Source organism: Phoenix dactylifera, chromosome 1 (genome assembly GCF_051530095.1).
Source record: "Phoenix dactylifera cultivar Ajwa chromosome 1, Ajwa_hap1_PhDact_Kaust_v1.1, whole genome shotgun sequence".
Lineage (NCBI taxonomy): Eukaryota > Viridiplantae > Streptophyta > Magnoliopsida > Arecales > Arecaceae > Phoenix > Phoenix dactylifera.
Genome location: NC_143190.1, coordinates 57,973,070 through 57,991,856, shown reverse-complemented (window position 1 = coordinate 57,991,856; position 18,787 = coordinate 57,973,070). Strand labels below are relative to the sequence as shown.

Below are 18,787 nucleotides of genomic sequence, written 5' to 3'. Positions count from 1 at the left end.
GGGGCCCTCTCCATATCGAACATGAACTCTTGTGCTATCAGTATATTGTCGGAGATGCTCCCGGTTCTTTGGATGCTAGAAAAACATCACCTTAACAAAGTAATTGACCATCCAAATGTAAAATATATAACAGTTCTAGAAACTTTACAGGTTCCTAAATATAAAAGCTGGGTCTACCTTTCAAGTTTTAAAACACGGATAAAAGGTCACACCACACACAGACTACTCTTCAATCGAAGCCAACCTTGTGGGCTGCAACCAAGTTGGATGTGATAAGTTAATAGGATCTGGAATCAAGTTTGGATTTTATTCTCATTGGCTTCCAATTTATAATAAGATATTTAAAAATCTAGAAAAACCCTGAGATTTTACCATTAGCTCTCATCTTAAATATGACTGTTTTAAGTTTAATTCCATTAGATAGTATCAGGATGTAAATGGTACCCAAAAACCTTCAACCCGACAAGAAGCAGATATAGATCCAATAAAAAATTTCGGCAACCTTACTGTATCATAGTCAAATTTAATATTTACAAATCCAGTTTTATTGGATTGGGATATAGATATGTCCAAATCCGGAAGCCTGATAATTCAAATATGTACACATACTATATATATGTAGTATATAAAAATTTAGGAATATAAAGAGGATTAGCCACATGGTTGCGTTAATTGATTTTCACCGCGTCTAGTGCTTTTTCTAACACATGCACTTTCCCAGATCACAATGACACTTAAATTTTGATTTATTTTCAAACAAATAACATAAATGAAAAAATATATATTTTAAATTGATTATAATTTTTAAAAATAATCATTCATTTTCTACATCGTACTTCTTTTCAACTGCAATTTGTCACAAATACGTAACATGTTATATATGGAAAACTATCATGATAAGAGACCTAGTTTTGAGAGTGGGGGACCCTTGACTAGAAAGCCTACTAAATCATATACATTAAACCTTAAAAATTAGTTGAATCTGAATCCGTTCTTAATCAGGTCCAGGTGAAAGCTCAGGTCATACTTATTTTGATAAACCTGAATCTGCATTGCAACTGAAGTCCTATTGAGTTCGGATCAGATGCAACGTGGATTTGACCCAAAACCGACCCATTCATTAGGCTATGATAAAGTTTTGTATGATAATGATTATGCATGTAAATATTATGAAGCTATTTATTGGGCTATATGATTGTATCCAAATTTTACCCACCAGGACTCAATTTTGTGATCCAAGCTTCACTAGATTCTATGGGGCTAGGTTAACTAGCCTTCAGTGCCACCACCAACAATCATGCTTGACCAAGCTTTTTTATTCCGGATTAATACAAACTATAAGAAAAAAAAAATCAAAATAAAAATCAAAATATCTGAATCACTGTTTAATCTGCATTATGTCATAACTTGGATTATATTTCTTTTTCTGGAAAAAGGATTATATTTCTTTTAAAATGAAACCTCTTCCACTTTCCTGGGTTCCACCTCCACACAAGCTATATATTATAATTGCTAGAGTATGCAACCCCAGAACCTACGTGGAATCAAAACTCTTGGAATTTACCGAACATGAATGGAGTCATCAAACAAGGACATTAGTAAACCCAATATGTGACACAAGTCCAGCTCATGTCCAAGATTAAAAATTCAATTAACTAATTCTGCCACTCTATGAAATTATATTGGCATAAATGACAATATCCATTGTAGCAGAATGCGACTGTCATGATAATAATTCGAAAGAAAGTCTACTCACTACACATTTTAATTGCTAGAAAATATAATCCAGAACCCACCTGGAATCAAAAACTCCTAGAATTTACCAAACAAAAATGGAGTCATTACACAAGGACATTGGTAAACCCTATATGTGAAACAAGCCCAACTAATTCTGCCACCACACAAAATTATATTGATATAAACAATGGCCATTGCAACATAATGTAACTGTCACGAGTCACGACAATGATATGAAAGCAACGCTAATTCCAATTAACTTTGCACTTTGAGTACATATCAGTGCTGCAAACTGGTTCTTCTTACCAAAAGAGTATAAAGGAAAATGTATCACCAGAACACTCAATACCGAAATATTATCAGAGCTCGTCTACTATAGTGATTTAAGCTCAGACCTATTCAGCAGAAAAGAATAACAAGGAACAACCACCCTCATCGGGACAAAAAACTGGAGAAACAAAAAAATTATCTGAGTGTCAAAAACATGACAAAGAACAAGAAAAAAAGAATCCACAAAAATCATACCTACTTATCTGATGTCAGAGTAATATATAAAAACTCAGTGTCGGATGGACACAATGTCACCCAAGATAGCATAGAAATGATTTAGGCTAATCTTCTCTTTTCCAAGGTAAATAGCCTCTGCACTTCCTCCCGTGGATCCTTGTGCAGCCATCCCCACAAGCATATACAACTTCTTCAAGGGCATCTGAAAACATCCCAAAGAACATAAGAACCAACTACGACATCTACATTCCTACAGGTTGATGTTATTCTCAGCTTCAATCAATGTAACAGTTTATCTATGTTAAGGCTCTGTGGGGCCATTGCATTTAACAAGGTGACCATAAGGGTTCAGCATCTACAGAAGTGACTTTATGCTTTAGATGGTTCAGACTCGACAACTTCACTTAAAGCAATGCGAACATGATCCAAGTGGGATTATGAGTGTTCATAATACTGAACAACAAACAAGTTGCTCAAAAACAAAGTCTCATTATTTATTATCGCTCAACTAGAATGTATTAAGGAGCAAACCAACATGAAATCTAATCACAGTTTACTTTTTTCTTGTAGTTCTCATTGATGAGCGTGTTAAATAGGTGGGTTGGCAGGAGAATTAGAGAAATCGAGCTTACATCATGCAACGCTTCAGCCGCTAAATCAATATCATCTTCAGCAAATACATTAAGCCCTTTCAAAACCTGCAGAAAGGAGATTTCATGAGCTAAACTTACCGAGCAAATTGTGGCCACAAATTTCAAAGAACTGCACTAATAACTGCACAGTTGCAAGACAATGTCAATCTAACAAAATTTCTCAAGGTCGAATGTTACATCTATAATGCTGCCAACTCATGTAATATTAGAACTCTAGCTTGTGCATGCCATCTTGACTTTATGCATGCACATTCATATGCAATCCTGAAAATAGAACTAACATGCATTTTTGTATATATATGAAAACACAATAGTTGACTGTAGCAAATCACCCTCCACATCATGGAAAACAAAATCTCAAAGGTCATGGAAGCCCAACCTTGGCAACCACCTTCAAGATCAATAAGAAGAATGGTAATCAAGCATGCTGCATTTACAGAATAGTTATCTAAGTTGTTTTATAAGATGTACCAATACCAGCTAGCAAGATATCTGGTGTTGTCACTCACCTATGATATAGTTAGACTTCAACTAAGTTTCTAGAGACAAAGCGATAAACATGTGATTTTAGGGCCTGTTTGGTATTGTTATCATGTTCTGTTTTTGTTTCCCTGCAAATACGTGAATACCAGAAGGAGATTGATATTGGAGATAGCATTTATGCAGAACTTCTGCCATTCCTTGCTTTTGATGCACCGCTCAAGATTCAAATTTAAAATCTCTGGCCGCTAAGCAGATGCGCATGAACACAAGGCAATATGCTGCTGAGAAAACCTCCATAGGTTTTGCAAAAAAGATTTAAAAAACAAAAGGGTCATATCATAGATTTTTTTGTCCAAGCTAGTTCAATTTTCTTCTTGGATTTTTGAAAACAAAACTAGAAAACAAAAGCAATATCAAACAGGCCCTTACCGACATGCATAATGTCCTGACAGCAGTTTAACTTTACATTTATCATTATATATCCACCGATCATTTCCATTTTTGTTTTCAACAAAAAACTTCCTTCCCGTATTCCTCTACCTTTTTGGCATCTGCCTTGTCTAGAGTTGGAACATGGTATGTGACAGAGAATGCATCACATATGCCAAGAGACTCCAGAAAGCCCACCTCACTTGTTGTTCCAATTACCAGCATGTTCTTACCCTGCAAGAGGATATAACATATTCATCATGTTAAGATCTATGCAGCTAGCCCTATTTGCAGTTTACAGAATAAGAACTGTTAATGTCAACAGGCAAATGAAAGACTCAGAAAATTCTGGCCAAAAAACTTTTTAAGAAAACTCACAAATTTTTAACATCATTGTTCCATGATGCTGGATATATGCAAGTATGACTCGTAAAAGCTCAGGTATATTTGATCTCATAATTCTTTTCTTGATTTGATAAGCTTTTGCACAAACCGTTTTAGAAGGAATGAGCAGAAGGAAATGGAAGAAATAAGAACCTTTGGAGGAAGTCGTTTCACGAGGACCAATAATGTTTGTGAAATCAAATTTGAGAAGCGTGGCCCTATAGCAACATACTCCAATAACCTGAAGTATAGAATATGTGGAAATGTCACGCATAAAGAATAATCAGGAAATAGCATAGTGTAAATATGCATAGTATTTAATTCTCACAGAACACGAGAGAACTATCCTAGAGGGCAAGGGCACTTTCCTTACCATGTTTAGAGGTGGGCAACCAATTATATTTCGTGCAATTTGCATTTTGTATATAAATGATATTAAGGGGCTGACTATTCTCTCTCTCCAGTAACTTTAGCAAAGCACAATAGTTACATAAGTTAGGAGTTACCTTTCAATGTCATCCAGAATTATGATGCTTAATTGAGATTTGTAAGCATCCTCAAATACCTATATCGTAAAAGAATACGAATCAGTCTAGTACACAGGAAGGAAAAGACCATTAAGACGTCAACTTATTAGCTAGCTCAGTTGCAAACAGCAAGAAACTTTTCCAGATTTCCTTTTAACATATACAAAATTAAATAAGCTAATTCAATTACAAACAAACCTTAACAATTTGTGCACATTTACTGCTCTCACTGAGACCAATCATTGTTTCTGCTGAGATCTATAGTCACAACAAGGTGTCATATCATTAGGAACAAAGAACCTCAAAAGAGTGGATGATCCTTAGAAAAATGAGAAGATGCTTACTATCTTGACATACGGGAAATCACTGTCAATGCCAATCGTAGCTGCCATTGCTGTCTTACCACTAACAATAGAAACTTCATCAGATAACATACACACTGCAACAAAGAGAGGTGAACAGGTACATGATAAGCTACCTGCCGCTTGGACCTTCCAGAAGGCAAGTAACAAGTGGGCTGCCCTTGCTTACTTTAAGTTCCTCCACAAGAAGCATAGCTCTTTGATAGATGTGCTTATGCCTCTCACCACAGTCAACCACACCATTAAGCCTGTATGCCATTTATGGTTCAAAATAGAATGATATGTCCCAAAAACATGACAGAGATACACTTCTCATAACCATGCACGAACACAAACATTGAAATGATAGGGATGTCTCATAACTTGATATCCTGTATTTTTGTAGCTAACTGAACACCCCAAACCTAGTCTAAGACTGATGATTGGAAGACATGGTAAAACAGACTTTCCAGTTCAGACTTTAATGATATCAAAAGATCACCTATGAATATACCTTATAACTGTTTACACTGGCTGTGGAACAAAATGATCAAAAACATTACATTTGAACTACGAAGCAAGCTTCATGCAACTAGTTTTGAGCACATGTTTCTTGAAACAAATAGTATGTTTAGACTGTCAACCTTGTCGCATAGAAAATGTGTTGGAAAACTCATTTAATTTACTTCCACATCTTCAAAAAAAATTAGTACGCTAAGACAACATATATATCCAGTTTGGATTCTGATGCAAAAAGTAAATTTAGCAGCACTTTATTGACGTAAAATTTATTGATACTAATAACTTGACAATACCTGCATCGTTCGAGATCATCTGTGGATGCACCAAATGCAGGGACAACTTGTTGCATAGCATACAAAAAATCATCCATTGTAACTTTTATACTCTCCTCATCTAAAGGTTTAGTAAGATCATCCATGCTTATTTGCCGATTCAAGGCAAATGAGGCTGCACTTTTGACAACACCTTCCAGTTCAGCTCCGCTGTAGTTCTTCGTACGTGCAGCTGCATCAAGATATGGATAAGCACTTTGGTAATCACAAACCCTTATTACATATAACTTCATTTTACATCCACAAAATCTGACATATGCTTCACTACATTTAATCATCCCTACGCTGAGAGCAAGTCATTTGCAAGTGCATGCCTTCGGTTTTTTGCAAAGTTGTAGGATGGGAATTGCAACTAAAATTTTGCATTTCATATAGGAATATAGTATGGAAAATATAGTGCAATTAGTGTCAAAATGTTTGAACCTCAAGTTAGTGCTAGCACATATTTCCATTGTGGTCAAAAAAATGCCCATCAAGTACAAAATATACATTTAGCTTTTAAGGTTGCTCAATGAAGTGAGAAAGGTAGCAGAGACACCAAAACAGCCACTGCCACTACCCTACTCATCAAGCATACCTTCACTACAGATATTTTGTCTCATAAGTCTACTATGATCAAATGTGTGAAATATCAACAGCCACCTGTTCATCTATTAAGACCAACCAAGCCTAATGCCATAGCCTTACCACCCTGACAACAAAGGCAAAGAAAAAGAACTGGGAGCATGCAAGCCTTGGCATATCGAAAAACCTTAGTAGCAGGAAACTTCCACTTAAGGTGAAATACACACTTCAGAATCTCCTCAAGAACTCAGCTCAACCAACTTTCCAGTTACTAGATTCCCCATCCTTGCACCTGAATCCGCACCCGCATCCGCACCTACTTCCAGTAACTAAGTGAAAAACACAATAAAACATCATTATATCCAGGAAAAACTTTCATTGTTAGATTGATGAGTATGATTTTCCCTTTGTTCCAAACACCAGTCATTTTTTCTGATATCCAGAGTTCTGGCAACTTCAAACAAGGCTTCATAGGTTTCCTGTTGCCAAAACCTCATGGAAATCTTAGCCTGTTACTCCTATGGTATTATCTGCTACCCGGACACTTCAACTGTAGGAATTTTTTCAAAAAAAAAAAAAAACAGACATTATGGCACAGCATCAGATGAAAGAAACCCCTTGACACCTTATAGTTAGAATTTCATGCTAGAAAGTATTCCAAGAAAGCTCAAAACTCCACCTCAAGTGATGAAACTCCTTGGCACAGAACTTTTTGTTCTGCCTTGTTTATGGATGCAAGAATGCAAGCAAGACACTTCAACTTATACTATTCCAAGTGACAAATTATATAAATTTGAAGTATCTGGACCATCAAAGCACAATTTTAACAAAACTAAAAGTGTCATTGACTTATCAACAACAGTCCACAAATATGAAGGTACAAGTCGTTCTATGGCAGTGGAAGTGTTACCATGTCAGTTTAAGGAGTTTGGAGTTGGAGAAATGGAGATATGCATGAAATGCTTGTCTTTTTATTCCTCTTGCCTTTGTATTTAACACACATACACACACACCTTATCACGCTAACTAATAATGTCACATATTATTTACATGCACTTTCTTCACTGCCTCAAAAGCATGGTATGGTTAACCATATTTAGAAGCTAACTCTTAAGGATCACTGGCAACTAGTTGCACAAATAACACCCAAGTAACATGCTTCCACTTTCACGTCATACCTTTAATGCTAGAAATTGAGAAAATCCTCATCCATTTATTCTTTCACTTGAAAAATTGAGAAAATACCGACAATTATAACTTTATAGCATCTCTAGGATGAAAAATTCAAACTCTAAGCTTCATGTTCTTTTCTTCCCATTTAAATTAGATACCAGCTGCTTTCTCTTGTCACAAAGTAGTCAGAGTGCAAGGGTGACAACTGCCTAAACATGAAGTCTGGATGGCTATGTGCTTGTGGAGGCTGTGTTTGATTTGAGAACAAGAAAATGTCGAATGGAGATAGCAATTCTCTTGGAACAACCATTTTTGTTTTTCTTGGCTGAAATTTCTTATTCCTGGTTGAGATATCTCATGGGTGAACATATATTTGCCCATGCAGAAAAGGTTAAAGGAACAAAAAAGGGCCTAATTGTTCCCCCTGGAATCATAGACATGACTCGGGAACAAGCAAATCTTGTAAAGGGTGTGAGAACATTTTTCTTGTAAAGGGAACGGATTGCTTTCTCTATATTGCTCATCCTAGGGATAGTGCCAACGGGAAGGCTAATGGTAGTACCCGGCACTATTTGACCCAACTATTCGATGTTAGGGTATATGAGAGACGGCACAAGAGGAAGGCTAATGGTAGTACCTCGTGCCCTTTTCCCAACTACATCGGGTAGGGAGCAAGTAGAGCAACAAAACATTTTTCTTGGATTGTGAGATTTATTTTGTTATAAACTTTTGTTGTAATCAGAGGCGATTGAGTGGTGTATCTTTCAATCTATATAAAAGAAGGAGGGTCGGTCCATCCCTTGGGTGACGGCCAAAGGAGGATTGGAGTGTATTTGTTGGGAGAGAAGCAATGGAGTCGGGAGCAAATTCAAACTCTCATCATGCTCGGCTAGAGGCCTTGGAGGGGAGTTCGGCTCACCTAAGCCGAGCTCTTGAAAATTTGTCTACAACTCTAGCCAACATGAGGAGGAAAATGAATGCTCATTTGGAGAGGTTGGAGAGAAGAGTTGGAGAAAAAGAAAGAGAACGAGAGTATAAAAGATCTAATGAGAAGGAGCCTTGGTCGCACGCCTCACGGCGGGGCCATGGAAGGGATGAGAGAGGAAGTGAAGCGGGAAGCTTACGGGCTAACCGTTTAGAGGAGTTAGACTACCGGAGACCTCGGAGGAGAGGACGAAGAATTGAAGCCCGGGGAATAGAGGTAGAGAGGTGGATGGAAGGTAAGGGACCTAGCCATAGTGAGGGGGAGAGTGAACCCGAAGAATAGCCATTCCATGACCAAACGCCTATTGGCCGGAGGAACTTCATGGAGGGGCGAAGGAGAGATGAAGACTATGGTGAAGATGAGGCTAGGGGCCCAAGACAACAAGACAAACGGATGAAAAAACCAAATATTGATTTTTTCAAGTTTGGAGGAGATCCCTTTGAGTGGATGGATAAGGCGGAACAATATTTCAATGTATATGAAGTTCCAAGGAGGGATCGGGTTACACTTGCTAGCTTCCATCTTGAGGGAAGAGCTAGCCGGTGATGGAGATGGATCCGAGACCTCTATATTAAAGATGGAAAGAGACTTGGTTGGACGGCTTTCGTGAAGGAGTTTATGTCACAATTGGGGCCTTCACCCGTTGTGAATCATCATGGCCAACTAGTCAAATTGCAGCAAGAAGGAAAGGTGCAAGCCTACATTGATGAGTTCAGCTATTCCAAACTATGGTGAACGGGTGGTCCGAAGAAGCATTATAGGGCACTTTCTTGATGGCTTGAAGCCTTGGCTTGCCAAAGAGTTGAAGCTAAAGCAACCAGCAAAACTTCAAGAAGCTATGAGAATGGCCGAGATCTTGGACCAAAGCTATGGTGGGGAGAGGCGTATGTCCAAGGAAAGCTTCAACACCAGGGCCTCTACATCATTACCACCAAAGGGGCCTTTAAAGGAAAAAGAAGAACTTAGAAGAAACAACAAGGAGCGGCCTCAACAAGTTAAGAAGCTTTCTAAAGATGAGCTCCAAGATTACGTCAAGAAGGGAATATGCTTCAAATGAGGTGACAAGTGGAGCTGGGCCATCAATGCAAAACCGGCCAAGCCTTCTTCCGTGATGTGGGCTCCGAGGAGGAGGAAGCTACTTCGGGTGGTTCGAAGGAGGAAGATGAAGAGGAGCAAGAGAATGGGGCTGATCTTAGCCCGGATAAGGGGGAGGCCGAGCTATCTTTGCATGCTATGTCGGGGGTGCAAAGACCGTCCACCATGCGCTTGATGGCATGAGTGGGCAAACATGAAGTCTCCTTGTTGGTGGATAGTGGATCTTCCCACAATTTCATCAACTCTGGCATCGTGAAGAAGGTTGGTTTGAGAGGGGCGGCCATGGAGCCCTTTGAAGTCAAGGTGGCTAGTGGAGAAAAACTCAAGTGTGAAGAAGTTGTGAGGGACATTTGCATGAATATCCAAGGAGTAAGAATCAAAGCCGATTTGCATGTTCTCCAACTAGTCGGCTTGGATATGGTGTTGGGCAATGCATGGCTCAAAGGCTTGGGCAAGGTGCTAACCGACTATAGCATCATGACCATGGAGTTCAAGATAGGCGGCCAAAAGAAGAAATGGATTGCCATGAGCAACAAGGAGGTGCGGTCTTGTGAAGCCAACATGATTGAGAAGCTATGCAAAGGAGGGGCTTCTTGCTTTGCTATTATGATGACCGGCCAACACCATGAAGGGGGCAAGAAGAAAGATGAGTTGGAGGGCATCCCTCCAAAGATCCGAAGCTTGTTGGAGGCTCACAAGGATGTCATGAATGTACCTATATCTCTCCCACCTCCAAGAAGTTTTGATCATCCTATTCGGTTGAAGAATGAAGCTACACCGGTGAATGTTCCACCCTATCGGTATGCCCACTTTCAAAAAGAAGAGATAGAAAGACAAGTAGAAGAGATGTTGAAGTAAGGATTGATCCGATATAGCACTAGTCCATTCTTATCTCCGGTTCTACTTGTGAAGGAGAAGGATGGCACTTGGAGATTTTGCACCAACTACCGAGCCTTGAACGAAGCAACCATTAAGGATAGATTCTCCATTCCTACAATGGATGAAATGCTTGATGAGCTACATGGTGCAACGGTCTTCACCAAGTTTGACTTAAAGGCGAGATACCATCAAATTCGGATGAAGGAAGAAGGCATTCACAAGACGGCATTTCAGACACATTCGGGGCACTATGAGTATCTTGTCATGCCGTTTAGACTTCGCAATGCTGCCTCCACATTTCAAGCTACAATGAATGCGGTATTCCGGCCTTACTTGAGAAAATTTATGTTGGTCTTCTTTGATGATATCTTGGTATACTCCCGATCAATGTAAGAGCACACAAAGCACTTGAAAGTTGTGTTATCCATCTTGGAGAAACACCACTTCTACATCAAGCCTTCCAAATGTGTGTTTGCTCAACCGGAGTTAGAGTACTTGGGGCACATCATTTCAGGAGGTGTGAAGGTGGACCAAAGAAAAATTGAGGCTATGGTGGATTGGCCTCTACCCAAGAACATTTCGGCTCTAAGAAGTTTCTTGGGACTAACCGGCTACTATCGGAGGTTTGTGAAGAACTATGGATTGATTGCCAAACCTTTAACCTCCATGTTGAAGAAAGATGAATTTGAATGGACACCGGAGTCAAGAGAAGCATTTGACAACTTGAAGAGGGCCATGACTCAAACACCGGTCCTAGCACTTCCGGACTTCTCCATTCCCTTTGAAGTCTACACCGATGCAAGTGGAGATGGCATCGAGGCTGTTTTGGTGCAACAAAAGAGGCCTCTAGCATTCATTTCCAAAGCCTTGGGACTCATGAAGAAGGCTTGGAGAACTTATGCTAGGAAATCTCTAGCCGTGGTGCATGCCGTCAAGGTATGGAGGCTTTACTTGCTTGGCAAAAAGTTCACAATCGTCACCGATCAACAAGCACTAAAGCATCTCTTGAAGCAAAAGATTGTAAATCCGGAGCAACAAAAGTTCTTAATCAAATTGCTTGGCTTTGAGTATGATATTGTCTACCAATCGGAGAAGGAGAACAAAGTGGCGGATGCATTGTCAAGAAAGGAGGGGAGCCCAATGCTTTGGGCGGCCGAAGGAGAGGAGCCTATGTCTATGGCCATTAGTGGTGTTGAATGGCAAATATGGGATCAAATCAAGGAGGCCAACAAGCTTGATGCTCGAGCCAAGGAGATCATGGAGAAGATTGAAGCTTCATCCAAAGGAGGGGCTAACTTCAAGCTTAGGGAGGGGCTCATCTTCTACAAAGAGTATGTTTATATGCCTAATGTCCCCAACCTAAGAAAGAACATACTTGATCACTTTCACAATAGCAAGGAGGGCGGACACTCGGGTTGTTTTCGCACTTACATCCTGATCAAGCACTTCTTCTATTGGGAGGGGCTCAAAACCGAAGTTAAAGCCTTGGTGGCCGGATGCACAACATGTCAAAAGATCAAGTATGACCCAAGGGCACCAATAGGACTCCTTCAACCACTACCTATCCCAAGCTTGATTTGGGAAGATATTTCCATGGATTTCATGGAGGGGCTACCCGCAAGCAAGGGATATGAGGTCATCTTTGTAGTGGTGGACCGGCTAAGTAAGTATGCTCACTTCATTCCTATCAAGCATCCTTACTCGGCCAAGTCTATAGCTATGACATTTGTGGAGACAATCGTGAAGTTGCATGGGCTTCCAAAGAGCATTGTCTCCGATCGAGATAGGGTCTTCACGAGTACCTTTTGGAAGGAATTGTTTACTCTACAAGGAAGCACATTGAAAGCAAGTTCATCCTATCACCCACAAACGGATAGACAAATTGAGGTGATAAATAGGATCCTTGAGCAATATTTGAGGTGCTTTTATCATGACCAACAAACCGAGTGGAAGAACTTTTTTGCATGGGCGGAATATTGGTACAACACAACTTATCAAGCATTCATCAAAAGGAGCCCATTTAAGCCAGTCTATGGAAGGCCTCCCCCAGGTCTACACCATTATGTGAAGGGCACGGCAAGAAATGAGGAGGTTGAGCAAGAATTGGTGGCAAGAGATGAGGTCCTAAATAATGTCAAGAGAGAGCATAAGAAGGCACAAGAAAAGATGAAGAGATACCATGATAGAAACCGAAGGGAAGTGGCCTTCATCCCGAGTGAGATGGTATACTTGAAGCTAAAACCTTACACCCAAAAGTCTCTCAAAAAGAATTTCAGCTACAAGCTTGCCCAAAGGTTCTATGGGCCTTTCAAGGTATTAGAGAAAATTAGAGAGGTAGCATATCGGTTGGATCTTCCAAACACCTCTCTATTGCATCCGGTCTTTCATGTGTCATCACTTAAGAAAGTAGTGGGTGACCCTTCACTAATCAAACAAGACTTACCCATCATTGATAAAGAGAGAAGATTGTTGCTACAACCCAAGGAGGCTATCAAATACCGCATATGGAGGAAAGAAAGGGAAAGAATAAAAGAATGGTAAGTTTTGATCCAATGGGAAGGAATGCCAAGAGAAGAAGCCACTTGGGAGGACTATGATGAGATGATCCGGCGGTATCCACACTTCATCCTTGACGACAAGGATATTCTTCAAGAGAGGAAGAATGTTGAGGACCTCCGCAAGCGCCGCCAATCAAGAAGGACATCGGGCCATAAAGAGACCAACAGAGTATCAAGCCAAGGCCAACTACTTTGCTTGGAGGGCCTTGGCCACGTCCCTTCAGTCGGCCAAGAGGAGCTCGGCCAGGACGGGCTCGGCCACGACAAGCTCGGCCAACAGTTCCCAACCGCACTCTGACACATCCCAGCGCCTGCCCCAGCCGCCCCAGCCATCCTGAAACAGCGCCCCAACAACCTCAACCACGCCCGGCAACCTGCCCAGCCAACCAGGCCATGCCCTGCCATGCCGCCAGCCAGACCAAAGACCTGCAGCAACCATGCTAAGGCTGCAGCCTTGTACCATACGCCACCTAGGCCTTGGCCATGCCAAGGTCCTATGAAGCCATGCCTTTTTAGACATCTTAGAACCTGGTATTCACCACTTGTATTTTCGGCCGAGAGGCTTGGGAGGAATTTTGTCTCTTTGTATTCGGTCTTGGGGTTTGTCCAAGACTTGGACTAGTAAAAGCCAATCACAGTTCTTGTTAGATTGTTCTTGTAATCAACTTTCGGGAATAGAATCAATCAAGCGTTCCTCTACATACATCTTGTGTTTGATTATTTTCTTCTCAAGACAAGGGTCGGATCAAGCTGCAGCCAATAGACCTTCCCCTTGCCTTGATTCCCACGGTCACTTAGAAGCTTGGCACACTACGGCATAAGCTTGACACTCATCGGCGTTACCCGTTTGGCCCATTATTCTACATTCTCAAGGCATCCGCAAGGAGCAAAAGGGCAAAGACTTGGTGTGGTGGCTTGGGGCCGAAAGCCACCCTCCAACACCCGGCACGGCACGGCATGATGCAGGTCCGTACCGACTCGTCCCGCCGGAGAACCGGTATGGTGCCCAGTACCGGTTCTGCCGACATTGTATGTGAGTGTCTACACACTCCCGTGCCCATGCCCACGAACATGCCTGCCTGCCCCATGCAGTCCATGCCCCTATTACATCTACAACGCAATGTTGCTAGGAACATTTTTCACTTTTATAATGCCACGTGATTTCATCAACAGAGTTGCATTGCGCCAATAATATTTTAATGCAAGGACAAAGCTGGGTAGAATATGTAATCTAATATTTTTAATGCTAAAGGTTTTGTTTAGACTGCCAATTCTGTGGATGAGATTTCTCTGTAGCTGGACTTCATACAAGATAAAATATAATGTGTGCTATATATTTAAAACCAAAACAGTCCAGCATACACAGTCTACTGTCTGCAGGACTCAAGACACAGCATCTCGTATTAATTGGGCTATAAGCTTCCCAAGAGAAGGGGTAAGGCAGAAGCCTTCTGAGTTTCCTGATCTTTCTTTTTCTTTTTCTTTTTTATTTGGGGGGGTGGGGGGTGGGGGGGGGGGGGGGGGGCAAGAGGGGGAGGCGGCGAATACATATTTACATGTGCAGTCTTTCCCTTTGTTTTCTTGCATCGGCAGGCTCCTTTCACTTGAATCTACCATGATGTGCCAAAACACTAGTATATGTTGTATATGTAAACGAGAAATGCTCCGTGTCTTCTACCGTGCTTGCATGCGCACGCGTGCAAGGATGGCGGCAGCCATATGGGCAAACTCCTTTCTCTCAAATCTTTTGATTGCCTGTGCCAAAACACTAGCATAAAAAATTTTCATGTTCAAGGGGGCAGTGATACATATCCACATCTGCAAAGCCTTTCATTTCCTATGGTTGCATGGCCAGACTCAATCAATGCATGTGCCAAAGCACTTGTACATGTAAATGAGAAATGATATAATGTTTCAACTTTTAATTTAATTCCTACACTGTTAATAATTTGACGAAATGTCACCTTCATGAATAGTCTCAACCAATCAAGTGTCATGCTATAACATTTTTTATGAAAAAAGAAAAAGCATCACCATAAAAGAGTTAAGGGAAAAGTATAAGCACATACCAAGCTCTTGAAGGTTCACGTTTGCTGCAAGAAAAGAATTTTCTCTCATTATATTTGTATGTTTTTGAAGAATTTGCAAACGACCATTTTCATCAGGGAGGTTAGAACCTCCAGGCGTCCAGGTCTACATATGGAACAACACATCAAAAAATTCACAGTACAGAAAAAGTACAAGCAACAATAAGAAAGAATGGGAACAATATGATAAGAGAACTGGTAAATATTTTCCACACCGACCATAAAGAATTAGAAGCAACAAAATTTGAAAATTCTTTATCCACACTAAGCATTTGAGAATAAAGTCGTACCCACCAACTTCTCCCACAGTTACAACATATATCAGAGCATGTGTAACAATCAAATCCTGTTAAACTCTTTGTACAGCAAAGAAAAAAAAAATATAAACAAGGAATTGGTATGTCTCCTAGAAATGTCCTGGCTTCCATCATGGTCATCCATCGAATTTCTCTAGCTTCCATAAATATTTGTGATCAATGCATCTTCTGTATATATATGTATGCACGTATATGATATGTACATATTACAGCATGAACCAACAATGTGGCTTATTTTGATTAATACCACTCCTGATAATTAAACATCCTTGTTGACGATTTATCATATTCTTGCAAAAGAAGCTAGGCAGTTAATTGTAGGTGTACTGCATGCAAGCTACTAAATTATACAATCCAGCAAAGGCAAGAAACTGACCTTAAGAGGGCGTCATCCAGCAGGTCCTTCCGATCGGTCATTCCAATAAGCAACACATTATTTAAGGACTCAACACCGTCTCTCTTAAATGCAGTCACTTGGTTACTATTCAAGAATACAACTGATGAAGCTAATTGTAATACTTGGGAAAATTCACCTTTGTAAGAAGCTGACACTACAGCAAAAATGGATTTTTCCGGCACTTTTTAAAACCTATACCGATGCTTATAAGCATCGGTAATTTTGCTGCCAACGTTTTCTAAAGCATCGGTTATGTAAGAGTGGAAAAAAATTTGTCGACGCTCTTGAAAAGCGTCGCTAAAGGGTCCGTTTTTAGCGACGCTTATAAACGTCGGCTTTTAGCGACGCTTAAATGCGTCGGCCTTTAACTGATATTTTTTATAACAACGCTTTAAAGCATCGTTATAATTATTTAAAAAAATAAATTTTTTCTTTGAAATGTATACACATTTTCTGCTGGATAGTTCTGCAAAAAAATTATCTGCTTCGCACATCTTATCAACGATCATGCAATATAAGTACTTGCTAATAATAACAAGAAAATCTGAAGAATTGAACACATAAATCGTAGGAATACATAACAAGAAGAAGGCAAAGCAGGGAGTGAAGCATATGATAATTTATAAGGATCGAGACCCAACCAACAAGAATAGATCCCATACATCGATTCCCAGCACTGCCAAATTACAATAGCAGTCAGAGAAAGGAGAAGAGAGGACAAGAAAGGAGAAGAAATTTATAACTATTTTTCGCATGAATTATCGAACAGCACTAAGAGAGCCTCTTTATAACATACCTCACCCATCACGAGTATCAAGATGGGTGTTATCTTCTATTTAATTAGGATAAAATAATAAAGAGGAAAATATAATTGAGATACATAAAAAAAACACTGCGATGTACTACCATGGGACATGTATCTTCTAAGCACTCCATAAAGAGGGAGGGATTGTTTAACAAGAGAGAGAGAGAGAGAGAGAGAGGGGGGGGGGGATGCAGGAAGGAAGGCAGCGGGCTCCGGAGAGGCGACCGCGGTGTGGGCACCTCCGACAACTTTCTCCCATCGGCGTCGTAGTAAATAACGCCGGAGAAATCCAGCGGCTGGCATTTCTCCCCCATGAGTATCGACCTCCGCGAAGAAAGAAAGCTATAGGTCGCATACATCGATTCCCCGTGGCTTCCTGCCAACACGATCAAGAGAAGCACGCCCAAGAAAGAAAGAAAGGAGAAGAAACCCTCGGAGTCGGTGACGGAGCCGGAGTGCTGGATGATGGAGCGGCCGATGGAGTTGATCCACTCCTCCTTCTCCTTCTCGGAGTCGGCGACGAAGTACATGGTCTCGCGGCTGGTCGACAGCTCGAAGGCGAACTGCCGGTTGAGCACGTCCTCGGCGCCCTTCCCGGTGAGGCAGGAGGCCACGGGGATCAACCCCCGCAGGACCGACGCCCGGGTCACCACCGGTTCCTTGAACCAGAACAGCTCTCGGAGGAGAGGGGTTAGGGATTTATTGGGGCGGTGGGGGGAGAGGTGTTTGGGATTTATTAGAAAGAAAGCGTCGTCAACTAGCGTCGTCGGAGGCCAAAAGTTCTTTAGAATTCCGACGGTCTAATTCAGATTTTTTTCCGTCGATAAATTTTGGTGCAGTGCCCACGGCGAAATCTTTTTTTGCTGCAGTGTGATTAACTATGCTAAAAGAACTTTGGCCGACATTTACATTCCATTTCTGCAGTTAACGGTAAAGTCAAATGCACAATAACAATGTCGGACAAATTCTATAACATGCACGCACATAAAAAAATAGATTCTGAGAAAACCATAAGATAACAAGAAATCCAAAAAAATAGAAAAAGAGCTACATAATTTGTGAGCTACAGATGAAGCACTCATTATTCCAATGTAATCTGCTTATTAATTAAGCACAACGAAAATGAAAACCTATAAAGCATCAATAAAGCCTCTAAGTTGATTAAGATTACTACTTAGCTAGCTTGGACAACTCCTGTTCCAGCCGGGTCCCTTATCTAACCACCAATAAATAGTGATTTATTAAGATCTTTTCAAATCTACTAGGGAGCTAATGCATTGGTGAAATATACATATATATACGGAGCTAAAAAGATTGGACAGCACTTTTTAGTTCTTCACAACCACTAACAACGGTCAAAGATTGGAACAAAAATAACATCCTCAAAGGGATGAAAACAAGCCAACTGTCAGGTGTTGTGGTGGAGAGAGAAAGATAAAGAGGAACAATAAATCCAAGCAGATCTAATTATCCAATCCAATTGACAAGAAGATTCCTTGTGAACTTGGAGACAGTCCAGTGCATTAGTACTAGAGAAAAAATTAAATCAAAATAAAGATTTCCAATTTCAGTTTGTGGTGCATACCAAAAACCTCATCAATTGAATCAGACGGATCAGAATATAACAAGGCAATAAGATGAGACTGAAACAGATTAAAGATGCCATAATAAGACTCTAAACTGACTCAAGTAGACCTGACATATGCATATGCCCGGTAATAAAAATCTATTCCTGGGTTTAAGAGAGTCGAAAGATTTGTGTTTTAGGGTCTGGATGCTGAACTGAGGTAGGGAAGGGACAAGGGAGGAGGGGTTACCAAGGAAAACTGCCGTGCTTCCATTAGGAGGACCTTGGATTGCTAGCGTTATGAGAACCATTCAGCAAGATGGCGTTGTCTGTTTAAATAAAGATGGTAACAATTAGTTTTTGGATTTTTTTTTATTTTAGCAAAAAAAGATAATGGCTTGGATTCCATGAAAGGCTATACATGTTGATGTTGATGTTTTGATGT

The 18,787-nt window shown here is 40.5% G+C and overlaps 1 protein-coding gene across 7 annotated transcripts; it reads right to left on the bottom strand.

Moving 5' to 3' along the window:
• Nucleotides 1–1,966: 1,966 nt before the first annotated feature.
• Nucleotides 1,967–17,530, bottom strand: LOC149768784 (vesicle-fusing ATPase-like). 7 transcript variants are annotated; one of them, XM_089926008.1, is made up of 12 exons: nt 15,950–17,530; nt 15,239–15,362; nt 5,877–6,087; nt 5,199–5,330; nt 5,065–5,125; nt 4,919–4,978; nt 4,700–4,758; nt 4,347–4,434; nt 3,921–4,043; nt 2,877–2,942; nt 2,263–2,446; nt 1,967–2,185 (listed from the first exon to the last, which is right to left on the bottom strand). In XM_089926008.1, exons 2-11 carry the CDS (start codon nt 15,285–15,287, stop codon nt 2,297–2,299), a joined length of 999 nt encoding a protein of 332 aa, XP_089782134.1. In that variant the 5' UTR covers nt 15,288–15,362; nt 15,950–17,530; the 3' UTR covers nt 1,967–2,185; nt 2,263–2,296. The 7 variants fall into 7 exon arrangements, with proteins under 7 accessions (XP_089782134.1, XP_089782135.1, XP_089782131.1 ...); XM_089926009.1 differs by having other exon boundaries at nt 2,267–2,446; XM_089926005.1 differs by having other exon boundaries at nt 17,015–17,524.
• Nucleotides 17,531–18,787: the final 1,257 nt, after the last annotated feature.